General features: G+C 46.6%; 2 protein-coding genes across 5 annotated transcripts; both read right to left on the bottom strand.

Moving 5' to 3' along the window:
* Positions 1-514: 514 nt before the first annotated feature.
* On the bottom strand, positions 515-14,887 carry AGGF1 (angiogenic factor with G-patch and FHA domains 1). Of its 4 annotated transcripts, XM_061570749.1 has the most exons (15): positions 14,823-14,887; positions 14,517-14,612; positions 11,739-12,424; positions 11,003-11,105; positions 10,640-10,905; positions 10,008-10,160; positions 8,887-9,214; positions 8,052-8,160; positions 7,872-7,923; positions 7,677-7,778; positions 5,918-6,086; positions 4,882-4,964; positions 3,697-3,824; positions 2,809-2,908; positions 515-1,824 (listed from the first exon to the last, which is right to left on the bottom strand). In XM_061570749.1, exons 3-15 carry the CDS (start codon positions 12,387-12,389, stop codon positions 1,609-1,611), a joined length of 2,460 nt encoding a protein of 819 aa, XP_061426733.1. In that variant the 5' UTR covers positions 12,390-12,424; positions 14,517-14,612; positions 14,823-14,887; the 3' UTR covers positions 515-1,608. The 4 variants fall into 4 exon arrangements, with proteins under 4 accessions (XP_061426733.1, XP_061426735.1, XP_061426736.1 ...); XM_061570751.1 differs by lacking the exon at positions 8,887-9,214 and adding an exon at positions 9,663-9,732 and having other exon boundaries at positions 14,517-14,874; XM_061570752.1 differs by lacking the exon at positions 8,887-9,214 and adding an exon at positions 9,663-9,732 and having other exon boundaries at positions 8,052-8,157; positions 14,517-14,874.
* A 5,474-nt stretch (positions 14,888-20,361) lies between these two features.
* Positions 20,362-23,551, bottom strand: LOC133354183 (proteinase-activated receptor 2-like). Its single transcript, XM_061570823.1, has 2 exons — positions 23,405-23,551; positions 20,362-22,622 (listed from the first exon to the last, which is right to left on the bottom strand). The coding sequence occupies exons 1-2, from the start codon at positions 23,466-23,468 to the stop codon at positions 21,406-21,408; spliced, it is 1,281 nt and encodes a 426-aa protein (XP_061426807.1). The 5' UTR covers positions 23,469-23,551; the 3' UTR covers positions 20,362-21,405.
* Between the last annotated feature and the right edge of the window lie 3,627 nt (positions 23,552-27,178).

Raw genomic sequence — 27,178 nt, 5'->3', positions numbered from 1 at the left:
ACACGCTAAGCGAGACGCAGTTACCGTAAACACGCTAAGCGAGACGCGTTACCGTAAACACGCCTAAGCGAGGACGCGTTACCGTAAACACGCTAAGCGAGACGCGTTACCGTAAACTCGCTAAGCGAGACGCGTTACCGTAAACACCACAAGCGAGACGCATTACCGTTAACTCGCTAAGCGAGACGCGTTACCGTAAACACGCCAAGCGAGACGCATTAACCGTAAACACGCTAAGCGAGACGCGTTACCGTAAACACCACAGGCGAGACGCTACCGCACGCCTGATACATACTCTTAGTTTTTTCGGTAAAAAAAATAATTTTATTTTATTAACTTTAATTGAAACTTTTTACCTACGTGACTTTACCTAAAAAACTAAGAGTATGAACCCTGACAAGGAATCGAACTCGAGACATCAAGTTTGTAGTACAGGGTGCGAACCACTACACCGACACTCCCATATCAAAACCTAAACATCAAATAGCGCCAAATAAAGCATCGACACAATACGTTTGAAGCATTTTTTTTATTTATACACATGTGCTGGTACCATGCCAAATGTGAAAATTTTTGCGTGTAAAATTCATGGCCATATACAGATTACAATACGGGTACATTCGATGACTACTTCTAAATTAATCATTCAAAAATATTTTGCATTCAAATGTATCAAAACAATATAACACAACCTATACACGTACAAAGATGCATTTTAAACAGAACTCGAGAGAATTTGCATAAAAGTACGTTTTATTCTCTCCCATTAGTTTTCATCTGGCATCTGACGAATTTACAGCTAAATTACTGTAAATTCAGTAATTTTGCTGTAAATTCAGTAATTTTGCTGTAAATTCAGTAATTTTGCTGTGGCTGTTCCCCCTGATGACGGAAGCTTGTGTTGCCTCCGAAACGTCGTGATTTAATTTAGTTATTTTCATTTCATTATTTTTCATCTACGTGACTTTACCGAAAGATCCAAAGAGTATGGATCCTTGCAGTTACGAAAACCTCAGATCTAGAATCACCCTTGGTCACTTTGCTTGCTTGATACACACATTCCTGGCTCCAAATCCGAATTTACTAGCTTGAGCTCCCCTCGATGTTTCCCTGTCACCCCTTTACCTTTAGTTGGGCTCACACATGAGCCAACAGTTGCACAACCAACTCACTCAAAATAGCTTGCACATAGAGGTTGCCTCTACTGTGAGCAACCAGTTACACAAGTGAATCTTGATTTAAAGCTTTCGTGACTACAGGGATTCATATTCTTGGTTCTTTCGGTAAAGTCACGTAGAAGGGAAATAATAAAATTATATTAATATAAAACAATAAAAATTCTCACGTTTCGACTGCAACACAAGCAAGCATTATCAGGTGTGAAACGTCGTGATAATTTTAATTGTTTAATATTATTTTATTATTTCCCTTCTACGTGACTTTACCGAAAGAACCAAGAATATGCTCACAAATGGTTCAGAAAAAAAGTACATCCAAGCGTTTTTTAAAAATACTTCCCAGTATAGAATACAAAATGTACTTCCTGCATTCACCTGCATGTTTACAAATATACACCGCTCCTTAATGTATACACAATAGACGACATCATCAAGTTTTCTTTCCACTCCCTAAGACCCACTGGCCCTTCTTAGGAGGATGAGGAGCAGCTTTGCTCTTTTGCGTCGCGAACGATTCGAATCGCTCCCGTGCCTTTTCCCAGTTCTGGGCTCGGCGGCTGTTTCCGGCCGCCAGGAGGGGAGAGTCGGCAGGGAGTTGAGGAGCCGAGCCCAGCCCTGCCTGTTTGTTCATCGCATGCGGCTTGATCTGCAGCAAAACAAAGGGGGGGGGAGGGGGGTACGAAAGGGTTCACATTTCCCAAATGTCAACGATAGAACACAAAAAATGTCAGAAGGCAAAAAAACACTTGCAATAAAATGTTGTGTCATACGTTATGACATTAAGCATCTATTTCATCACGATTGTTGTATTGTGGGACCATAAAAAATGACAATGGCTTGAGGTCTTCAACCAGCAAGGGGACTGATCAAGGCTAATGATGATGAAAGTTTCACAACAATAAAAGCTGAATTATGCAGCATTGTTCCGCTTAATATGCATTTAACAAACAAAGCAGTTTAATAAAATGTTATACTGTGCCGGCAAGCACGATATTTTTGTTACGTCAAAGCTAAAAATAACATTTTGCATCAGCATGCCAGTGTGATAACTCAAGCTACAGGCTGTGGTAAAGTTGAGTAACTCGTGATTTCAGGACCGCCCTGTAAATATTGTTTACTGCATAATACAAAACAAGTGTGTTCAGACCAATGTGGACATGTTCAGGAACGTTCAAGCATCCTGTGCGAAACAGATTGAGATGTGTCATACACAGTTGGAGCATCTGTTACTGGTAGGAACCACCTGGTTCCACCAGCCCACAGGGATTATTGTGTCTGTCCGTCGTGCATCCAAAAATGGGAGGGGTCGGGCTGGGTGGGGAGGGGCTGGGTGGGGAGGGGAGGGGCTGGGTGGGGAGGGTGGGGCTGGGTGGGAGGGGTGGGGAGAAGCTGGTCACCCCGTGGTGCCCTTATAAAACTCAACGTTTAACCTACTCACGCCAGCTTGTGCCCGCCCTCAGTCGGCCATATTTGCGGAATACACCACGCCGCCGTTGACCCTGGCCATTGACCGAGCAACCCAACGTTCCTATCAGCTCCCTCCGCAGGAATGTGTTATAATGTATTGCATCGATGTATGGTCCCTGCTTTTTGCCACACCCTGTACAAGTGTGTGTGTGGTGCCACCAACCGGTTCCTTAATGCCAGCACTGTCCCTTCCCAGGCCCTCTCCGTGCTTCCAACCCATCTTCTCAAGCAGCTTCCGCCCCTTGTTCCCTCTGTCGATCTCCCTGTAGGACAAAATAGCTGTCAAGCAGTAACATGGTGGGCTACATGCTATAAAACTAAACTATTTTTTATTTAACCAGGTAAGGCCCACTGAGTTATACATCTCAATTTTAAGAAGCGACCTGGCCACAAATGATAGCTCAACTAAGTGGCTTATCACGTGAAAATTTATAGTAGTACAATGCTCTAAAAAGGGATGTTTCAAAATGTGAGGGGAAAACCGGAGTACCCGGAGAAAAATTCACGCAACCACAGGGAGAACATGCAAACTCCAAATATACAGGCATCAGGGTCAAGACAGAATCCACGACCTCCTGTATACCAGGCGAGGTAGTTAACATCTCGTCACAGTGGCGCCCCTTTCATCATTTAATTATATTTTATCCTTTATGCATTTTATTAGTGGTTCATAAACTGCACTGTGACCCCAGCAACCGCTGGCCATGGCTACCATCAGTGGCGAGTCCAAACTGGTGCAGGCAACCACACTTTGTCTACCCGCACTGACCATCGGGGTCAAATATGGTCAAACAATTCCCAGAACCGACACAGCTTTTATCTTGCCGTGGAATGACAAAGGGCAGCACATTAAGCTAAAGAAAACATTTGTAATATCGCATGTGCTTTTAAATAACGATGTTGTTAAAGCGTAACCAACAAAGATACACACTTTCAGACTGGTAATTTTATTGTGAACGCTGCTTAGGGGCTAACGAACAGCATATAATTATTTCCACACAAGGTGGTGCTCAGGACATAGACCACCCCCAAGTGTGTGCAGCTCACACACTCGTGCAAGGAGGCCGGCGCGTCGTCCTTGTGGTGGGGGTGCTCGCTCCCCACGGTGCGTCTGCGTTGCTCTGCACGGTTCGCGTACTTGGAGTTGTTGAGCACCTCCTGGTCCTCGTGCGCACTCCCCTAACGCACCCACAGAGGTACGGGCCAGAGACGGTTAACCGAAGGAAAACTCAACTTACATGTACAATTAGGTAAAGGTGCAGATCTGCAATCGCTTGCACGTGCCACTGCTGGCAGAAGGGCATCCAATGGAGTGAGCTGGAGGTAGCGCCTCTAGAGTGTCTTTGGCCGATTCTTCCACACAAGCCAGAGAGTAGCCGCAGTTTTCTCCACTACACAAGACCTGCCGATCTAACTGTAGTGGACCCATGTGTGCTGGTGAGACAGGGGTGGATTTAGGAAACATGTCCTTTGTTTCAACTGGATATACAGTACAGGCGTGTCTCACTAGACCAGTGGTCTTTCTACAAGAATCATTTTTATTTAGCAATTTGGATGGGTGGCGGCGTAAATTATTTGCGAACGCCGAGGACAGGCACCTGCAATCAGTGGTTCTTCGACTGTGTGGCAAGTGTTACATTTGATGTTGTATTACTTTATATTAAAATTATAAATTCGTATTTCTCACGTAAAAAAAATCGTACAAGATTGGAAAATTTTGGGGCCGAAACAAAGCTCAGCTTTTAACATGGGATCATTGGGAAAACGATGATTGTTTAACGAGTCTTCGTATTTCACAGAATGTTTTTATGTTGAACTTCTTTCGTATCTCGCTCGTTAAGCGATTCACGCCTGTATAACATAGCAACAAATGTGAAAATATCCTATTCGTGAAAACCGATAAAGAACATGCAAATACAGGTTACTGGACTAAATAATGCGCAAACTGCTATAAACATGGCGAACTGCTTTGCTGTGCTTCAGAAGTGAATGTACGTGATATTTAAAACGCATTACTGTGTGAAACGATCGAATTGTGAACATCTTTAGAAAATTAGTGACACCATGCACAGAGCGGATAGGTGACATTCAGATGTGACTTTACACTACCGAGTGCAGATTTACACATTTAAACGCGCTTGTTGTTGCGTATGGTCTTATAGTCCTACGATGACAAATACTGCAGGAAAAAAATGTCAAAAATGTAATTTGAGGAGTCGCGAAATGCTGCCAATACCTGAAGGCCATATTTCGCTTTCATCTGTTTCAACTCCTTGAGGCGAATTTTCTCCTTCTCTTTCTTGCTCAGCAACGAAAAACCTTGTGTCGGTACAGTGATGCACACACAACAACTTCAATTCTGACGATTGCATTTTTATACAGCCAATTTCTAGGCAATAGCAAAATATAAACAAACCAACATTTCAGGGAACCCCCTCCCCCCCAGACAACAGTGGAAGCTAAAGGTTAACAAGAGCAAGATGTGTTAGTCATTTGAATGAAATCAGTAAAAAAAATATTTGTGACATGGGTTTTTTTGTGAAATGATTCAGTGAGTGAAATTTATCAAACTTGACTATGATCTAAGCGGGACTATGACAAGACGAAATTAACTGGTCTGAACGAAAAAAACGGACCAAGATGATTGATGCTATTAGAAACTGCTATGCACCAAGGAAGGCAAACAAAATGGTAATTGGGTACATATACAACAAATATTTAGTGAGTTCATTGATTAGCTCATATTGCTCATATTCGGAGAGTGGGGAAATTGCCTACCCTCACACCAACATTTCATAACGAAGAGTAGGGCTACTTTTTGTTTTACTAGTTGAGCTGATTCGACTAAGGGAATGATAACGAACGAGATCCACAAAGAATGTGACTAAAATAAAAATTCTGATTAATGTAACACTTCGATTTAAAGCTTTCGTGACTGCAGGGATTCATCTTCTTGGTTTTTTCGGTAAAGTCACGTAGAAGGAAAATAATAAAATAATAAAAATAAAACATACTAAAATACAATTCTCATGACGTTTCGGCCACAACGCAAGCAGCCGTCCCCATTCAGACGCTGTCTTTCCGACAACCCTGTTCTTCACCTGAGGACGGCTGCTTGCGTTGTGGCCGAAACGTCGTGAGAAGTGTATTTTATTAGGTTAAATTTTTATTATTTTATTATTTCCCTTCTACGTGACTTTACCGAAAGAACCAAGAAGATAATGTAACACTGGTAAGGCAATTAGCTAACCAGCAGATGTGCGCTAGCTTACCAGTCTGTGGAGCTTGCTTCTGGTTCAGACGCAGGTGCGCGATAACTTGCCCCGGCTCGCAGCCATCGCACGTCTCGGAGGCGGGGTGGATGTGGAAGGAGAGCACGGTCTCCCCAAACTTCACCTCATCACCATGGTCCAGAGGGTGGGGGTCGCTGTGCTCTTTTGGCTGAAGAGAGCAAAGTTCGGATAGGTTGATCGTTAGTCTGTGTGTTCGACTTGCATAACCTCATCCTGGGGTCTGATGCTTCCTTCCCCCAACCCTGTGGCCTAGACAATCAATTATTGTCTTACCAACCTCATACTTGGCTGGTCGTGCTGTCAGATTCAATGCAAGATCCGTGTTGCCTGGTCGGTTGGTCAGCACAAGGAACCAACTTCGGATCCACCGACACATAAGCCCATGTCTCCCTTCCTCCTCCCCCTCTCTAGCGCTGTTCGCAGCCCGTTTTATATGCTGCTCTACACAATAGGTACCATACCAGGATCTACTCAGGAACTTGCTGGGCCTCAAATTAATCACCACCTGCTGTAAATCTGCCCCCCTCCCCCTAAATTAACTTGCCAACACAATGCACATCAACTTCACCAGTAAGAGACTTGCATAAGGAATTTTTACGAGGTGGGCTGGGTGGCACACAGGACAAAGAGTTGAGCTTCCACCCAGAGATCCTGGGTTCAAATGCAGGCTGCCACCTATGATCAAACCGGGAGCTGAAGGTGTAGCAAGTCGATGATCTAATCATGGTAAAAATTGACTGCACACAAATATACATCACGTTAGATTAAATCTGACTCCACACGTAATGTGAAAAACTTCTCTCGTGTAGTGGAACGGGTGACACATTGCTGGCCTTCAAGGCATGGACCAGGTCACTTGAAAGGCTCTCAGAGGTAGCTTTGTGATATCTGTTTCTGTCGGATCTTCCCTTACACAAAGGCTTGCAATGTTCTGCGAGAGTTCGAAATAGATTATTTGTCCCGTGACATGACGCCGATAGTGCAATCAGGATACTACTGGGGAAAAACTTAAACAAATTCAAGAGAGCTTTACATCCTACTCACCTTTCATATGGATATAACTGAAACCACTATCATTTGTGTCACTGTTACCATCCCATATCATCTCCGATGAGCACGATTGACGACATACGGTGCTGAAGAAGTTCAACATACTTACGTCACCAGAAATAATCGGCTTGTTTCCAACTTGCCAGCTCTGACATATTTAAGATTGTGATTGAACAATATCTTAAATAACTACAGTAATCCCTCGCCACTTCGCGGTTCAAGTTTCGCGGCCTCAGTGCATCGCGGATTTTTCGAACTGATTTAAAGGCCTCATTATACCTGTGCAGTAACACCATCATCATCATCATTCATCATCACATTCATCGAACTGCACAGGTCTGTCATCGTCGTCATTGTCATCGTCATTGTCATCGTCGTCGTCGTCATTACTGGAGTCAAGTCTCAAGATACTACTGTCATTGGTGAGTGTAGAACACCATAATACGTATCGTATGAGAGAGAGTGAATGTATATTAAGGTTTTATAATTAAATATATTTAAGTAAAATATATATATAAAGTATAAATAGACATATTTTAAACATTCTGGTACCCACACACACATATACGGAAATTCCTAGGGGGCCAATCCTACTTCGCGGATTTTCACCTATCGCAAGGGGTTCCGGTCCCCATTAACCGCGATAAACGAGGGATCACTGTACTTTGTTTGGCTGTGTGTGCAGTACCTGCAGGATTCTGTTTCCATTGATGATAGTCCCGTTCTGGCTGCCCTGGTCCATGAGGACATACTTCTGCCTCTCAGGGTCAAAGTGCACTTCTGCATGAAACTACCGAAGGGAAAACATATATACAATGATATTGCAAACACTGAAGGATTATTGCTTATCTTCTATAAACAATGTGCTCCATTAGCTTCATACCTTGCTGACACCCATTTCTGGAATGCTGATGGTGTGGTCCATGTCCTTTGCCCTGCAATTCAAAATAGATGTATCTGTCAAATCAGGACATCCGTCTGTGTCTTCGGGAAAACAACACCTATAAGAGGGGGGATTTCTCAAAAGTCCGAGTTTCAGTCACTGATGTGGGAGGGATCATACCTGCCGATAGTGGCGATGGTGTCCGATGTGATGATGAAGAGAGTGCCCAGATTGAGAACTGGAGAGCGAACCACCATCACCCTGATGCAGGGTGGCCACTGCTGCTCTACTTTAGCGCAAGAGAAACATCAAAAGCGGTTAATTTAAATACCAATTAACCAGCAAAACAACACCAGTACTAGTCTGGCAGTTTAACTTTTTTTTAAACAGGAACACATATCTGTGAGATCTAAGTAAAACAACACGTGACCAAATCACGCGTAATGTAGCCAATCTCGTCAGATTTCGTAAGGGAAGTAGGATTGAGCCGGGATGGTTCTTGGATGGTCGACTTAAGTCGTAGGCAGCAGAGGAAGTGCAGACAAATTCAGTGTTGTACTGTGATTCTACGCTCCTACATTTATTATCCTTGCCATCAGCAATCAGGCACTGACCCACACTGGTGAAATACAGTCAAACACACCTTGTGGATCGTGGGGAGGTCCTCATCAACCATTGAACTGACAAAATGGCTTTACATGTAAGTATCTGTGACAATAAAATAATAAAACATCATAAAATAATTCTCACAGACCTGGTCTTCACCTGAGGACGGCTGCTTGCGTTGTGGCCGAAACGTTGTGAGAATTATTTAATATTTTATTTTATTATTTTATTATTTCCATTCTACGTGACTTTACCGAAAGAACCAAGAAGATGAATCCCTGCAGTCATGAAAGCTTTAAATCGAAATTTATCTGTGACAACCTAAGTATGGTGATAATAGTGCCATTATTTACACGTTCGTTCACGCCCCGAATGACACTAATATTTATCATCTTGAACACGTAATCACCTTCCGAGTCATCGCAGACGTTACTTTGGGTGCTGCTATCGGAGGAGCTGTGGCTACTGGTCGAGGCGGAGTCTTCCGAATCCGATATCTCCCCCTCCTCCGTCTCGCTACCGCGCTCTGTGGAACTACTCCTCCGCCTGCGCCTCCTCCTCTTTTCCCTCCTTTCCCTTTCCTCATCTTCATCGTCCGTGATACAGTCGACGGCGGCCTTTCTGTGGTGCCGCCCCGATGTTTTGAGCCGCTTTTTAGACCTCTCCCGCTCTGCCTCCCGGCCACGTTTCCGCTCCCTGCTGCGCCGCTTTGGACTACGGCGAGCTTTTTCTTCTTTCTTGAAAGCCAAAACAGAAAATATCGACAATCACTATGTTTTGCTTTCAAGAATGATCGCTGTGTTAAAATTCAATTTGCGAGGTTAATCAATTGAAGAAATCTGTCAATACAAATGAGTAGTGACATTCATTGCAATAATAGTTTACTGCAGTATATTCCGAATGAAGCGCGTGGCCAATTATAAAGGAGATTTGCATGTAACCAAACAGCAGCTAGAGCGGAAACTTTGGTGCTAAAATAATAGCCTCAACTGCCCTATCTTGCCACACTATGCAATTCAATAAGATGTAAATAAATTTTTATTTTACGTGCCAATATCGCCCTCAATAAAGTAGGTAACAGTGCATTTTCAAAATTTACTTAAAATGAAAAATATATGTATTGCAGTTTAAGCAAATAAAAATTGTACTGTAGTATGTGTAAAGAAAATGAAAAAAATTGTTTACCATCAAACTGGCCAGAGTATCCAGATAGGTTCAGATTTTTCAATGAGCCTGTCACCTTATAGAGCTCTGCCTAATCAAAACAAAAATTACAGATGTAGAAATCAATACTCTGAAGAATTTATTAGAAAATATCATGTTTATCATGTATATTTAGAGTACTACAAGCATATTACTTTTGTTCACAAAAGCTGCTGTTTGGTTTGCAATACCTTCCATGCTATTAATAGCACACAATTAGACTTGTTCAGTAACACACACCTCACATTATATCTCCACCATATTTGTTATAATATTCCACACTCAGAACCAACAGCAATGAGCAGTCAGCCAATGTAAAGTTCTCACCTCCAAATCCTTTTTCTTAGTTTTTTTCTTCTTGGTTTTGGTGGTGCCCTCTGCTGGCTGGAGGTCAACTGACGTGTAGTATTCATATGTACCCTTCTCGCTGTCGAAGTAATAGTAATGCCCGTTGTTGGGGTCATAATACATTTGTGTGGTCTGTAAAAATACAAAACACAAACATTTATATCTGGAGGAACAGATTCGATAGTTTAAGCAATGGTACTAAACATATGTGTGGAAGGCCCAACAGTCAACCGACTATAAATGGTGTTCAGTCCTTCTGGTTAAATTAGTTCAAAACTGCCACAACATATCTACAACCCTCTTGTCACTCCGCTGCTGGATGAGGGCCAGCTTTCACCATATCAGTCTAGGGGTTGATTAACCACAAACTGCAACACGTAAAAATGATTTGTCTACAAACGCAAATAATTTATTTTAACCAAATATAATTAGCACTGCATTGCAAGAGAAAATTGGTATGTTAATGTTTGGTACAATTACCCTTCCTTGCAATAGAGGACAGCAATTGACCGACTTAAAGAGTTGTAAATCCCATTTTACAGCAACAGGCAGGGGAAGAATAATTCCACTTAAAATTACATGGGCGGACAATGCAGGAACGGTGGGCTTACAGCGTCGTAGTAGAACCCCGTGGTGTAGTCGTAGTACAGTCCCGTTCCCTCGTCGTACACCATGCCCGACTGCTGCATGGCGTCCTCGGCCGCTGCTCGTAGGCTGTCCGCCAGCGACACCCCCTCCGCCTCCGCCTCTGCGGCTGCGGCTTCCACGGTCGGATCTTGAATCCGTGATGTTGAATTTTCCAGAGGCTGCTGCGGCTGCTGCTGCTCAGACTCCGCCGCCTCTACTGATTGATACTCCGAAAGCCCATACTCGTAGCCTGCGGTACAACAATTAAAAACGTCGATCTTGTCAAAGCATGCGATGCGTCATTGCGCTAAAAAAAACAATAATAACAAGCCAAAGCATATATTTACCAAGCTGGGCAGTGTAGGCACTGTCATCAGTTTGGGTTTCCGCATTCGTCTTCTGCCTCCGACACTTCTTCAATTCGTGCACCTGCTTGCTAAGCACCTCCACCTGTCAAAACACAAACATGCCACCAGCACTATGTGAAATATAAACAAATCATTGCCAAAGATGCTCTTATTCAATTCAGCTTATCAATATCGACGTGTCAAAGGCAAGCGATTTTCAGTCACTTTCATTACAACTGGCGACCGTGTTCTTTTTGTGTGTAACAATCAAGCATGTGGAATAGTGAGAGGAGCAGTGCTATTACATGGTGCAGAGATGTGGGCACCGAGGAAGAGTGCTTGAAAGAATAAAGGTGAGAATGCGGAGACAGATGTTGGGAAGAAACAAGTACTTCCGATTAGCACGGTTGGCTACGTATGGTGCGAAAGATGTTATACAAAGGAGGTGGAATGAAGAAGTCATAGCCTTAGCAGAGGTTGCTAATATTTTCTAAAAGGAAAGGGAGGCTAGAGAAGAGACAAGGAAGATGCAATTAGAAGGGCTATGTAGATTCCAGTGCAGAACAGAACAAGTATAAGGAGACAAAAGGTGATGTAGAAGGACGTAGTTGAATGAGATATGGCGGTGGATGTTACGAGATAAGAGGCGCAGAATAGAAGTACAAAAAGGCCATCTAAGTAGCCGACAGCATACTTTATAAGATGGAACACATGACTTCGAAGAATGATTAGGCACCTGAGCACGCAGATCATCATTGTAGCGCTGAACTGTGCCGTGAAGCTGCTCGGCTTTCTGCAGCCGCTTACGACACAGAATCAGCTCTCTCCGCAGGATCTCTGCGTCCTCCGGAAGGTCTGAGAGCTCCTCTGCTCTAACGCCATCTTCCTCAAACTCGTCATCGGTGTCCCGTGTCCCACTCTCCGCCACGGCAAAGGTCTCCTCTCCTGCGTCCCTCTCCTGCGTATCCACCTTCTCCCCTCGCTGCATCGCCGTGTGGTCATCATCGGTGTCCCCCCGTCTCCCACTCTCCGCCACGGCGAAGGTCTCCTCTCCTGCGTCCCTCGTCTGCGTATCCACCTTCTCCCCTCGCTGCATCTCCGTGTGGTCGTCACCGGTGTCCCACCGTCTTCCACTCTCCGCCAACGTGAGGGTCTCCTCTCCTCCACCCCCCTCCTGTGTCTCCGCACTCTCCCCTCGCCGCATCGCCGTGTGGTCTTCTTCCTCCTCCTCCTGCTGCCACGTTCCGCACGGCGGTGGGTCTTCTTGTAAAGTCAACTTCTCACACTGGACACCCCTCCCTCCACTTCCATTTTCTACATGCACGTGCTCTCCGTGCAAGTTGATCTCATTTTCTCCGCACACGTCGTCCATCTCCTGTTGCTCCATTTCCTTCAAGTCTTCGTAAGTACAGGTACAATTCTCTGCAGGCACGCAATCAATATCAATGAAATAATCATTTAAATAAAAAATGTATATAAATTAGACAGCATGCCATGTTTTACGCTTGTCCACGAGAGTCTGATTAGGTTAATGCGTAACCAGTGCGGACACATTTTAGCATCTACAATATTTGCATTATTTAGCATTTGCACATGAGCATTACAACTCATCTGCCAGGGTGGCAGTGCGATTAGAAAGCTTCACTCACAATAGAAAGGTGAACCGTTCAAATCTCTGATATATCGAGGGTCGATAAACTTAAGTAGCACTTCGTGGGAAATCAAGTTATTGTCCAATGGGATAAACATTATCTTGGCATAGGAAAGTGTAAGTTCCATCACCGTCCTCAGGGTTGCCAACGAGGGCGAATACCACCCAATGCTTGCTTGTGCATGGAGTGTTTATAGTGCTGATAATTGGTTCGTATTCAGACTGGTTACTTTGCGACGTTTACAGACTGCTGACATTAGGTTAGCGTGTAATGGTCATACTGGGCCAGCGATTACGCCCGTGTTTTGTGTGTTTAATGTCAAAGTGAAGAGGTCAACGTGGAATTTCCACACGACTAGAAGTTGACAGTGACCTCCAAGCATCTGTTCTCTTTATGTAGTATCGCCACCATCTGGACTTTTAGGTCTTCTCATTGGTCACCAACCTCTGGGTGCCATTCCAGTGCCTGCCTAGGTGCCTTGCACTTCTCAGTCCTGCACAAGTAATCAACCCACTGCATCCTACTCTTACCAATCACATCCAACACCGCTTTCCCATCACGTTCTGTCCCAACTCCACATGGCCTACGCCATGTGGAGTTGGGTGGGTGGATGGGGTGATGAGTGGGTGGGGGGTGGTGAGTGGGTGGTGAGTGGGTGGGTGGGGTGGTGGGTGGGTGGGGGGTGGTGAGTGGGTGGATGGGGTGGTGAGTGGGGGGGTGGTGAGTGGGTGGGTGGTGATTGGGTGGGTGGATGGGGTGGTGAGTGGGTGGGGGGGTCGTGAGTGGGTGGGGGGGGTGGATGGGGTTGTGAGTGGGTGAATGGGGTGGTGAGTGGGTGGGGGGGTGGTGAGTGGGTGGATGGGGTGGTGAGTGGGTGGGGGGGTGGTGAGTGGGTGGGGGGGTGGTGAGTGGGTGGGGGGGTGGGTGGTGAGTGGGTGGGTGGATGGGGTGGTGAGTGGGTGGTGAGTGGGTGGATGGGGTGGTGAGTGGGTGGATGGGGTGGTGAGTGGGTGGTGAGTGGGTGGATGGGGTGGTGAGGGGGTGGGGGGGTGGTGAGTGGGTGGATGGATGGGGTGGTGAGTGGGTGGGGGGGTGGTGAGTGGGTGGGGGGGTGGTGAGTGGGTGGATGGGGTGAGTGGGTGGGTGGATGGGGTGGTGAGTGGGTGGGGGGGTGGTGAGTGGGTGGGTGGGTGGATGGGGTGGTGAGAGGGTGAGGGGGTGGTGAGTGGGTGGATGGGGTGGTGAGTGGGTGGATGGGGTGGTGAGTGGGTGGGGGGGTGAGTGGGTGGGTGGATGGGGTGGTGAGTGGGTGGGTGGATGGGGTGGTGAGAGGGTGAGGAGGTGGTGAGTGGGTGAGGGGGTGGTGAGTGGGTGGGGGGGTGGTGAGTGGGAGGGGGGGTGGTGAGTGGGTGGGTGGATGGGGTGAGTGGGTGGGTGGATGGGGTGGTGAGTGGGTGGGTGGGGGGGTGGTGAGTGGGTGGGTGGGGGGGTGGTGAGTGGGTGGATGGGGGGGTGGTGAGTGGGTGGGGGGGTGAGTGGGTGGGGGGGTGGATGGGGTGGTGAGTGGGTGGGGGGGTGGTGAGTGGGTGGGGGGGTGGTGAGTGGGTGGGGTGGTGAGTGGGTGGGGTGGTGAGTGGTTGGATGGGGTGGTGAGTGGGTGGGGGGGGGGTGAGTGGGTGGAGGGGGTGGTGAGTGGGTGGATGGGGTGGTGAGTGATTGGAGGGGTGTTTATAAAAACTGCAGGCGATGGTAGAGAGTCGACAGCCCGGGCATTCCACGCTCGCTCAACTTGAGCGGGTGGGAAACCACCGCGACTCTCAGACTATTCGCCAAGTCAAATACCAACAACTACCGGCGTTCACCTGCTGCCGTCTCCCCACCACCACCACCGCCGCCGCCGCCGCGTTGTGCACGAGTCGCTTCGTCCCGACGGCCCCGCGGCCCGACCCGAGCCGCACCTGCGGGACACGGACACCATGAGGGGCATGGGGGAGGAGGACAGCAGCAGCAGCGTGAGGGACAGCGACACGGCCGGGAGGTCTCACGCTGCCGAGGAGACGGCGGCTGCGTTGGGACGGGGGTGGTTGTTGTTGTTGTTGTGGCGAGACGAGGGGGGGGTGTGTTGTTGTTGGTGGTGGTGGTGGTGGAGGAGGGAGGCAGCGGGGAACCTGAAGCGGTTACAGCGGCGCGGGGGGACCCGACATCTTAGGCCCGCTCGTCGATTCGATTCCGCTAGTGAATGCGATTCCAGTCGGCGCGGATCGATTCCTTTTTGGTCGATTTGTGGGACCTCTTTTTGGCCAGTATCGAAAGTATGAAAATATAAGAAAAATAAGAAATGTTGAAAATATAACAAAGTATGAAAGAATAAGAAAGGGTAAAACCTATTCTGATTTTTTTCATGGATCGATTTTTTTTAAACTGAAGTATAAATTAAACGTCAAACATACCTCGGCTTTCGCCACCAAAATTATCCTTAGTAAAGGGTTTTTTTTCAAATCCTTTATATTAAGTTCACTTGCGCGCTTGCTTGCTTGCTTACGACCGTGCAAATCTTTCGGTCGTTTTTTAACCCACTTCCCGTGATCCAATCGAGCTGACATTTTGCACACAGACTCGTTGTGCGTGACAATTTATTTTCGTGAAAAAAAAATTCCAAAATGTTACACTTTTTAGGAAAAAATAAATTATATTTAATTACCAATTGCTTAATGGTGGCAGCCATTTATCTGACCCATAGGTGGCAGCCATCTCAAGCCAGAGGACGAGAGGACTCTAGCCGCCACGCATATAAAGGATTTATAGTGAAAAACTTTGTTTTTACTGGTTATACTTATTCAACGTTTTACATTGTGTACAGTATGGGAGCGAGCCGCATGGCTAATTAAAAGTGACATGACAGACATGTGACGTCACAGTTCACTTGCCGTGCATAATTGCGCCCCCCCCCCCCCCCCACAATTTTTTTAACAAAAGTCTATTTTTTATAATGTTTGCATGGTGTACAGTCTGGAAAGTACCCACATGGCAAATTTCAAGTTTGTTGCATGTCGGGAAGTACGCTAAACATTTTGAACAGACACATAATCACAATTCTAGATTTGAAGCTTTCTTGACTGCAAGGATTCATACTCTTAGGTTTTTTTGGTAACGTCACGTAGATAAAAAAACATAACCACAACTTTGCCTTTTATATATATGAAGAAGATAATATCGATTCCTTCTCTGAACTGTTGTTCTAGAAGGTCCTGCCAAATTTTCACAGTAGGGGGCGCTGTTGCTACGTGTTTGCAAAATAAATCAAAACATTTTTATGATACCCCATGGCGCTGGCACACAATGGCCTTCAGTTCCATTTATTTGGTATATAGCCCTGTGAGCCATTCGGCTCTTGAATCACTACTTCTCTTCGAATGACATCACGGGATATTTAACGTCAGTTGTGAGTGAAGCGGACGGCACCGTCTCGCATGGCTAATACACCCGCAGCGCCGTAGCTAAAGGTTAAAGGCGCAGCCCTGCAATTCCTTGTGCACCCCACTGCTGGTGGAAAAGGACCATCGCTGGAGGGAGCTACAGAAAGTCTTTCGATGACTTCTACGCTGGCCAGATGTCTTGGTTGGAGTTGCCACGGGTCACACCGCAGTGATGTGGTGTGACCCATACACACTGCTGCTGGATGGAGAGAGTCGGGGAATCAGTGGCGGCTGGTGATATTTATTTTTGGGGGGGCGCATTTTTTTTATTTTATTGAGGGGGGCAAATAAATATAAAGCAGTACCAAAAACCATCTTGACTACTTGAATATAAATTTTGATGATCTTTATTTACATTTCAGACCAAAAGAAGTACCAAAAAGCATGTTTCCTACTTGAACATAAATGTTTCTCTTTTATATACATTTCAGACCAAAGTACCAAAAAGCATGTTTCCTACTTGAACATAAAAACGTTAGTTTCATGCTATTATCAATATGGCTGCGGCTACTTTCATGACGTTTGCATTTGTCAGAGAGATGTTTGAGGTCTCTTACCCCCGTCGTTGTCCACAAAACTGCAGTGCCGACACTTTGAAATAAAAGACAGGGAAAACAAAAAAGAGAATTGCTAACATCACATCCAGCCAGCCACCTCCGTTTCTCATAACAAGCGCGGGTGAAGCTTCGTGTGTAGCTTCGTCCTCTGTCACTGGCCTGCTGCTGGATTTGTAAATCAGGTTGGTCCGGTCCGAGATCCTTTATCTTTTTTATTTCTTCCAGCGAAAGCCTTGTGAAAGGGTTTTTTTGTAAATAAATTACAGAATTTGGATGAACTGCTGCCATTGTTAACACAAAAAATTTGATCAGCCTAGCAAGTGTCAAAGTGGTGTCGCCTTCGCACTCGCAGTAGTGGCCTACAGCGTAAATTTGAATGACAGGTGACGAGAACCAATCAGATTGGATAAAATAACATGTATCCAATTCTGATTGGCCAGGGACGCAACGACTTGCGCCCCGAGGAGAATCTTTAAGAAACCAATTAGAGACCAGCTTCAGGTCACATGCTGTCCGAAAATGTAAAGTCTCACATAGACATCCATTTGTCCGGCGCCCCGCATGAAACACATTGAAAAACATAGAAAATAGTTGACCGATTAAAGCCAGTTTTTATAAAATGCTGATGCTTTTCTTACTACCAGCCGGCACATCGTATGAAAAAAATATTTTATTTATGTATTTTTATATAAATTTTGCATATGTATATTTCTTGAATATTGATGGGGGCGGCGCCCCTGCGCCCTCTATTGACGAGCCGCCACTGGTCGGGGTAGATTTAAAGAAAGTTGCCCCATTGTCATGCACTGCCGCGTCGGGAAATTGAATCGAAAAGGGCAAACCTTCGTTGACCATACTTCACCATGCTGGTCAGTGCGGGTTCGTGGAGGGCGTGGGCAGGCACAGGAACGGGTTGGACATCACTCGCCACTGATGTTAGCAGGGAATGGAACTCAGCTGGCGAAGTTTATATGACAAAGTGTGCTATCCGCTTTGCTACCGTTTCGTCCGATGCCAACATATACGCGTCAAAACATGTTTGCGACAAAAATAACGTCTATTGCAATGATTGACTAGACATGAAAATAACATTCTGTTAGTGAGTTAAAATACGGATATGCACCTCCGATTAACACGTTTGGCTATGTACGGTGCGAAAAAAGTTTTACATACATACAGATTATATTGTGTTCTCGAAATACCGGATTATTCAGGGATGGGATACCCAGATATTATACCACTTTCTGGACAAAATCCACGTAATTTCCATGAACACCAAATTCAGCCTTTTGTCAGCCTTATAATTTCTTTCCATGGTCATCTTTGCAAACGAGATGTCCCATCACAAGGGATTTATCCAGGTGTTACAATTAAATACGTAATTTCACAATGAATGTTTAGACATCAATTTAAATACATATAATGTAAGGTGTGATGTAACTTAAAATAAATTTGACTTAAAACTTTCGTGACTGCAGAAATTCATGCTCTTTGGTTCTTTCGGTAAAGTCACGTAGATAGAAACATAATAATAAAAATAAAGTGAATAAAAAAATAAAGAAAAATAATATTTAAAATCACTAATGTTGACTGTAGCGTGGTTCTTAATCGGAGTGAGTGCACTGGCAGTCTATAATGTAGACTGTAGCCTGGTTATAACGCTCACTCACTTTAATAACCATTTCTACAGCCTACATTATAGACTGCCAATACGCTCACCGAGGTTAAGAACCAGGCTACAGTCTACATTATAGATTGCCAGTACACTCACTCCGATTAAGAAACAGGCTACAGTCTACATCTGTGTTTTTAAATATTTTTTAATTTTATTTTTTATTCACTTTATTTTTTTTCTATATACGTGACTTTACCAAAATAACCAAAGAATATTAAAATACTATTGTGCAAGATCTCGTTTGGTTGGTCTGGACAAGTGGTGAACTGGAAGTCTGCTGTTAGGTGCCTCTGCATTAACGGGCTGGGGACTCACTAACATGGCCACCTCTGCTCCCTTAGCCTCGATGTATCGATGGTTCTGGCTGTGTGATGGGCTGTGTCTCACTGGCGCGACCACCGTTGCAATGGTTCTCTTGTGTAGACGCGCTTGCCTCTCACAGTGCAGTTGGCAGCACCGCAGCTAGTGTTACACATAGACATGACATTAACCTGCTAATCCCCCTAATCTCTCTGCCTAATCTCTCCCATCAACATTGTGCTAATCTCCCATTAATACTGCTGTTGTGGGCATGTGCGGGGACGATACTCTTAATGCGGGGACGGAAGCTCATTTCATGCTAATCTCTCTCCCTAATCTTCCTCTCCCTCATCTCCCCCATTAACACAACTGACGTGCTTGTGTGCGGGGATGGAATTCCTTTCCAGCTCAGACCCCGCCTGCTTGACCTTCGCCACATATATAACCTCTTGTTGTAGCAGCTCTCTCGCTGTGTTTCTCCCTGGTAAAATTAAAAAAAGTTTAATTTAGACTGAGGTGTTGTTAAAGGGATATAAACCACATAATCGGCCCGCAGTAATGCAATGTTCCCACCCCTGTATTTGGGACATCAACTATATTACAGGCTTTACTGTGTTAGGGCTGCCACCATACATTGTCAATGGGCAGCACATTTTTCAATTGCAATGCCCGTACATTTCATTACTATTTTGACTTCTTAAATAGCGTGCATGGTGTGATGTCCTTGTCCCATACACTGAATTAGCCAGGATATATGATTTTCAAGCGCAGTGTAAGACATGTGTTGCGTGATATTGGTCCATATTTTGTTACGTCCAAAGGTGACAACGCATGTGTCGCGTTTGATTGCGGCGCATGAAGAGATGCTGACGCTCATTCTGCACGAATAACAATGGGCTGGACGCACAGCACCACTCCGTTCTGTGTATTCTTACGGGAGAAAATAACAATGAGGCAAAGAATGTCAATGACCGTATTGTATGTTTATGACGTCAGCGTTTATTTGTTCATTAACAGTAAACAATATCCAGGATACAGAGCTTGAGGGAAATGTGTTTTGGTATAATTATAAGTTATTCATAAATACAGCATATCCACAAGCATGAACATTCTGACATACAAGCAGCATGCTCCTCCCAACCACAGCCGTTCCTGGATATATCAGAGCTGCGGCCACAGAGGCTGCACATAAAGGTTAAATATCGAGGTCAGGGTCTCGGGTAGATTTTTGTTTGGTGCGTAAAGGCCACTTATTTAAAACGCATCAGAATGGCCGAGGATAAAACATGCAGGTTGACTGACCAAATTACTTGGGAAGCGGCCGATATCATCAGATTTTGGAAGCTAAGTAGGGTTCAGCTTGCTTAGTACTTGGATGGGAAACTACCTGGGAAACCGGTAGTTTGGAGGACGAGTTGGCTAGGTGATTGCCAGTACAGCAACAGATTAACATTCCTGCGGAGGGAGCTGGTAGGAACGTTGGGTTGCTCGGTCAATGGCCAGGGTCAACGGCGGCGTGGTGTATTCCGCAAATATGCCCGACTGTGAGGGCGGGCACAAGCCGGCGTGAGTAGGTTAAACGTTGAGTTTTATAAGGGCACCACGGGGTAACCAGCCTCTCTCCACCCAGCCCCACCCCTCCCCACCCAGCCCCTCCCCATCCTCCCCTCCCCATCCAGCCCCTCCCTCCCCACCCAGCCCCTCACTGCACGACGGACACAATAATCCCCTGTGGGCTGGTGTAACCAGGAGGTTCCTACCAGTATTGCATATACCTGTGCAGAACGTGGAGTGTTACCCCATCATATGTATGGGTTTTCTCCGGGTCCTCTGGTTTCCTTCCCACTGTGAAGCGAAATACTCATTCGTGGGATTGGCAAAATATTCCAATGCAGGGCCTTGAGACTCAGGGAGGCATTCTTGGCTAGGGAACTCTAATTATTATTATTGTGTTACAATACTCAACTGGTGTTCTTGTCATATCTGTGCAGGTTTGGCAATATCGACATACTGTATGTTAGTAATATTATATTTTTTTACGAACGGTATTTCACAATTCTATACGTATGCTGCAGTAATAATAAAAAAAACATATTTAAACGAGTGGAAACCACATATCTGTAAAAACGCAGATAAAAGCCACAATGAACCCTTCAAAGCGCAAGCTGCTAACAGCATGTGGATGCCGTTCGTGCCTGTGAGGGCTGTATTATTGAGAGCACAATACTGCATTGATTCGGAAGGAGAGGTGGCTCAGTGGGTTAGTGCACTGCGCTCTGAACCCAGTAACCTCAGTCTTATCCCTGCCCAAGACTAATATCAGTGGCGAGTGATATCTGTACCCTCTCTGGGTATTTTGGATGGAAACTAATGCCTCTTTTCCACTTGCACATCCGAGCTGTTCCGGAGCTATACCATGACAGCGCCGGCACTGGTTAGGAGAAGCGCGGGTTGCTTTTCCACTGCACGAGCTTAGGGATGCAACACATGACTTCAAGACACATGTACGTGGCGCGGTGATGCTGTGTTGTGACGAAATGTGCTTGTGACCCTGTTTTTAAACACAGCTTGGCCCTCAGCCAGATTCGGACGTCTTGTGAGGTCGGCGTAGCATGGCTCGGTTCCGGCTCGGCTCGGTAAAATACCGGTGGAAAATCATCCGCATCGTGCTGTCCCCTGTGCTAGCACGGCTCGAAGGTGCAAGTGGAAAAGCGGTGTATGGGCCACTCTTGGCGTGACCCGCTCAACCGGAGGGCAGCAGCTGGCGGCTTGACTTGGAGCTGCCGTTGCTGTAGGTCGACCCGCTGGTGGTGTGAGTGCTGAAGCTGCTGAAATATCTCCGTGACGTTTTGGAGACGCCTTTGGCCAGCCCTCTGACCTTCCAGCTCAGCTTGCGGCGACACTCCGTGGACATAAAGTAGTAGACGAAGGGGTCCAGGCAGCTGTTGAGACTGCTGAAGCTCAGGCACAGCATGTAGACGATGTAGAGGTCGCTTGCGCCCTTGTACCGGAGCAGCGCGAAGTGCAGCAGCAGCACGATGTTGCTCGGCGCGAAGCAGAGGACGAACGTGAGGAGGACGAGGGCGGCGAGCTGGATGGAGCGAGTCCGCTTGTTTCCGTCGCCGTTCCTGAGCGTGCGAGCGAGCGAGCGGATGATGAGCGCGTAGCAGGCGACCGTGACGAGGAACGGCACGAGGAAGCAGAGGACGCAAAGCGCCGTGTAGTAGTAGAAGAGGAACCCCGGGAGCGTGTCGATCGGGAAGACGTCGTAGCACGTGGTGATGTGCAGGTTGTCGATGTACGCCAGCGGGTTCACCAGCTGCAGCGGCACGGTGGACAGGAGGACGACGACCCACGTCCCCGCGCAGATGCCCATGGCGTAGCGGTTACGCCTCCACTGCAGCGACCGCATCGGGTAGATAATGGCGAGGCCCCGGTCCACGCTGATGCACGTGAGCAGCAGGATGGAGCAGTACATGTTGCCGTAGAAGGAGGTGAGGAAGACGTGGCACGCGATCTTGCCGAACGGCCAGTCGTTCCCTCTGAGGTGGTAGGTGATCTTCAAGGGCAGCAAGAGGATGAACAAGAGGTCGGCCACCGCCAGGTTGATCATGTATATCGTGGACGGTTTCTTGGGCTTAACGCGGAAGCACAGCACCCACAGGGCCAGCCCGTTGGAAGGAAGGCCCACCACAAACACGAGGATGTAAATGGCGGGCAGAAGGACCGTGGTGATGGAGCCAGACAGTTGCTCTTCAACTTCCTGGCTCACCTCCAGCCATGCGGAGCCCTCGAGGCGGGCCTTCTCCTGCGACTGCTGGTCGAGCAGCACGCTATTGATGTCGAAGTCCTCGCCGTTCTGCGAACCGTTGTGTCCCACCTGCTTGTACGTGCCTCCGAATGTCCTTGGGAAAATGGTGTCGTTTTCATGCATCTCCCGACCGTCGGCCATGTGGTCGCCTGCAAATACGAAGAGAAAGATCATGCGGTGGTTTAGCACGCTGCGCTACGAACCCAGAAAACCTGAGTTTGATTATCAGCCACGGCTAATGTCAGTGGTGGGTGATATTCGAATCGGTCCTGGTTCCTTCCCATCTTCACCAACCCGCACTCACCAGCATGGTGAGCTATGGTCAAATTAACTACACGATGGCATTTAATACTAATACATCTTTATTTAGCGCTTTTGTCAATCCACTGCTGGATACAGGCCTCCTCATGCCGTGTCGGCCATGAGGTTTGTTTGATCATACTTCACCACGCTGGTCCTTGTGAGTTGAAGCGGGCAGGACGACTTGCCGTTCGCACTGAATTACATGTACATGGCGTGTAATTTAAATGAAATTTCGTTACATTTGTAATTTGTAAATTGATATTTAAACGAGACACTCACAAGTAATCGGTAATTTCTATATAAATGACACAACAAAATTAATTAGTCATTGGTATCTACGTTAAATTGTTCCTGGAATGTGTGGTTTGAATGTATTTTCTCCCAACTATATATTTCGAGAAAGCCCATGACCAGTTCAGCCATCACTTACCACTGACATTAGCCATGGCTGGGAATCGAACACGGGTCTTTGGATTCGTAACAGAGTATTGAAACTACTCACTTAAGCCGCTGCTCTCCACGACAGAATTAAACCAAATAAAATCGCATCTTTTGCAATGGAGTTAAATTTAGAAACTTAATTCCAACAGCGGCATGGCCATATAATCCGCGCGTTAGAACCACTCACCGCTCTGTGCGCCCACCGTCACCAACAACAAGGCAGCAAGTATAGGCACGCATCTCCGATCCATGTCTCTGCAGCTCACGGCTTGACTCCTGAAATCCACAAGAGGGTTCTGGCCGGCCGGAAACGTGTCTGCAGCTTTTTATTCTTGCCCGGGGTGGGGTGGTGGCTTTTTGAGGAGGAGGAGGAAGGCGAGCGAGTGGGAAAGTAGCAGGAACGTCCGATTTGGACCTTAGAGGCGGACAGAAACTGGATGGAGCCAGTCTGCGTATAGCTGTATCCAGTTGGAGCCAGCGAGCTTATTTTTTACACGGTCACCGCAGGCTCAAGTAGGCATCGGAAATATCAAGGGGATGGAAGGAACGGGAATGGATCGTTAGTGTACAGCGGGATTAACATTCCTATCCGAGGGTCACTGTATTTCATATAGCCATGCAAAAATTACATTGAATACATTTATTGTAAAATCTTGTAATCGCCAGCATCATCTTGTTACGTAAAAAATGCCAGTATGCTACATCTATAGCAGAATGGGACCACATTGGCATCGTGTGATTGTTGATTTACCATATGCTGTAATGATTTCATGACGCACGTCTTTCTCGAAAATGGGACTTTCATAAACAAACACATCCTGTCTGGCTAAGACATCACGCCGGTCATTTGTTCCACTGCAACATTTATTGTTTATCTTGTTCGCAGTATGTTTTGACGTTTCGTTTAAAATCCAGTTGTTGTTTTTATTTTCCTCTTGTTAGTTTGCACATTCCCTGGCTGCAATGTCTTGCAACTTCTGCCAGTGCTGACGGTCTTTGGCTGTGGTTGTCCTTGTAGAAGTTCCGAAAAGCACAGCAACTTTGCTGAAAAGATTAATCTACCAGCGTGGGAATTGTTCCCTTATATGTTTAGCAGGTAAAACAGAGGTTGGAAATAACCATAACATTGGGTTGATGCCACCGAGAACTGAACTAAATCATGAAGAGCAACATACCAGTGTGCATAGGAATGACGTTTTTCATCAGAGTATATCACCTACAACGACGCATGAATCAGAAACACGGACATTTACAAGTAGGTTGAAACAAATGTTTAACATTTTTAAATGAATCGTGGGGTGGGTGCCAGCTTGGAGTTTACACTGAGAGACAAAACGAGGAGCACTTCGATGGGAAAACGTGCGCAAACTTAGAGACACCACAATTTCTTAGAGACACCACATTATTCCGCACTTCCGACTTGCACGGTTGGCTACGTACGGCGCGAAAGAAGTGCAACGCGCTGTAATACACCTTTGACCTTTTTAAAGGGAAGAAAAGGAAAAGTGGGCTTTGACAATCCGCGCCACCGCAGGGATGATGGCCGGTGGTGGTGGCGGTCACCCAGTGGCAGCTGACGGAGGGAGCATGCATGGGAGGAATGCCTCCAATGGTGGCGATGGAGTGATTCAGTCAACTCATGTGCAGGAGCTAGCTGCATTGGTGCATTGCTTTACCGGCTTGTGGAGGCCTTCATCGAGCAGTGGATAGATCATGGCTGACGATGATAATTAGTTGATGCCATATGTTGTGAATGTTATTGGCAAAACATTGTTTGATTGCCCATGAATATGGAATTTTGGGACTGAAAAGAGAGCATCTGTATATGCGAATAATCAATGTCTCTACCTTACAATACACCATAAAGGTTTTAAAGTTACGCTTTGCTCAGCCTTCACTGGATAAAATTTTGTTTTATTGAACGCCAATTTGCCAACCGATTTCCATTACCAGTCGCTAAGTGGTCTCTTACCACCCAATTAAATAATCTTGTGCTCACTTATTCCAAAAAATCTCTCAACAAATCTACGTAATTACATTTAGTAACATGGACAGTAAACGCATGTTCAAGGTGCAATAGGTAGAATACTAAATCCCATGAGCAGATTACAAAAAAATATTACATCGCTACATGAAGGCAATTCGTTGAGACCGTTGAACCAAAATCATGCACAAATTATATCGCTCCAACGAATACGGCACGAGCATTGTATAGTCAAAACAAAGCTTGGTTGCCGAGGCAAGGCCCGAACGAAACAAGATCTGGCACTGTGTGTCAAGGCCCTGTGTTAGCAGCGGTCGACTGACAAAAGGGGCATTGCATGCCCGCGGACGAATGCGGCACAAGCTCTTCGTCACGAAGCGTTGCTTAAGTCGCTCTGCTGAAACCCATTGTCCATTGAACCCGATGCGCATGACCCGCGCTCGTGCAGCTCAAGCATGGCACGCGCGTTTTGTATTCACGGTGGCGCGGACACGCGTTAAGCAGACGCCGCCCGTTTAATCCGGTGCGCTGCTCTCACGATAAGGACGGGGGGCGGGCGGGGGGGCGGTGTTGGTGGGGGGTGGGGGGTGACCGCTCTGTGGGGATCGAGATAAGACATCCCCCTTCCCACTGGGACCACAAGGGCCGACCCCCTGGCTCATCCCGCTCTGCTCGCGGGCGATAGCGCGCGGCTAGCCCGCTGGCTCGTGTGCCTGCCTGCGTGCGTGCGTGCGAGCGTGCGTGTGTCCCCAAGATTATTCAACTTTGTACCCGACTCATATGGCTGGCCAGATATGTTGTTTTTATTTATTCCGACGTTTGTATATGTTTTAAGCTTGTTGCGTAATTGAGCATGCATCATTATGGGCACGGACGTCTGACGAATTCCCAACTCGCATCCGTCTGGTGCGTAGACTTTGTGGAAACATTTTGTGCAGCATTCCTGCATCGCTGTTACACAACTTGACACGTAGCGGCCATGTAGGGCCAGGCGCGGAGCGCGTGTTTTCCCTAACAATTTGGAAACACGCTGGTGGCTCGTGTGGCAGCATCGGCGTTTGTCGCGTGACGCACGGACGATTTGGTAGTGTGGCTGGCCTTACCCCGCCCCCAGAGTTGAATGATTTCTAGGGACCCGTGTATGTATGTTGAACTTCTTTCACACGGTACGCAGTCAACCCTGCTAATCGGAGGTGTGATGGAAGGACAACAAACTAAACACACAAAGCAGTTCTAAAAAAATGAGTTTTCCATCTAGATTTAAAGTGCATAGCTCCAGTGGCTTCCTAACGTCGATAGGAAGAGCGTTCCAGACGGCTTCCGAGGCGCATCTGAAAGCGCGCGTTGCAGTGACCGTCTTTGTTCGACGTCCGGCCACAAGCCGCTGCTGCTGCTGCTGTGAGGATGAGCGGAGTTCAATGACAGGGCAGCACCGTCGCAGAACCAGACGACTGTGAACTCCCAGAGGGCCCCGTGATGGAATGAAATTTGCTTTACTGCAGAACACCGAAGTGTGAGGACCGTGCCTGGGCCAAGTACAGGATAGGAATTATCTCAGAAGGTACACTTAAACGTATATGCATAGACAAGTTGATACCAAAGTTAAAATTTTAACATCAGGTTCAATACAACATTTGCCAACATGTTGGCAAATATGTACTTTTGCCACGTTCTTCTAACATTTCACATCAGGTCATGTAAGTATTAATCGGTGCTGCCCCTGTGCAATGGTTCGCACGCGAAAAGTTTCAATCGCAGAGCTCGCCGAATGAGTCTCCCGGTGCGGCATTTGAAATCGGCACGGTTTGTAACCCCCCCCCCCCCGCTGCCCTCCGACTCGGCGGTAGAGGTGGGTTGAACCGTAGTCAGTCTATCGGCAGGTCACGTGTGGTGGGGTAAAGTGTGGGAACTCCAACCTCCTCCAAGACATCTGAGCAGCGTGAGTGAGTAGGCCGTGGACCCTGTTTTGGAGCTCCC

Source organism: Lethenteron reissneri, chromosome 46 (assembly GCF_015708825.2).
Source record: "Lethenteron reissneri isolate LAM-NWPU_2019-01 chromosome 46, ASM1570882v1, whole genome shotgun sequence".
Lineage (NCBI taxonomy): Eukaryota > Metazoa > Chordata > Hyperoartia > Petromyzontiformes > Petromyzontidae > Lethenteron > Lethenteron reissneri.
The sequence above is the reverse complement of the archived record's forward strand: the minus strand, read 5'-3'. Positions and strand labels throughout refer to the sequence as shown.

What these genes read in the sequence shown, in the direction of transcription:
- AGGF1 (XM_061570749.1), bottom strand. Translation starts at nt 12,389, where the DNA reads ATGGAGCAACAGGAGATGGACGACGTGTGCGGAGAAAATGAGATCAAC. An exon ending in ATGGAAACAGAATCCTGCAG is followed by an intron (nt 6,087 to 7,676) that starts GTACTGCACACA and finishes TGCTCTCTTCAG; the next exon opens with CCAAAAGAGCACAGCGACCC. An exon ending in GCGCCGGCCTCCTTGCACGA is followed by an intron (nt 2,909 to 3,696) that starts GTGTGTGAGCTG and finishes TTTGTCCTACAG; the next exon opens with GGAGATCGACAGAGGGAACA.
- LOC133354183 (XM_061570823.1), bottom strand. Translation starts at nt 23,468, where the DNA reads ATGGATCGGAGATGCGTGCCTATACTTGCTGCCTTGTTGTTGGTGACG. An exon ending in GACGGTGGGCGCACAGAGCG is followed by an intron (nt 22,623 to 23,404) that starts GTGAGTGGTTCT and finishes TCGTATTTGCAG; the next exon opens with GCGACCACATGGCCGACGGT.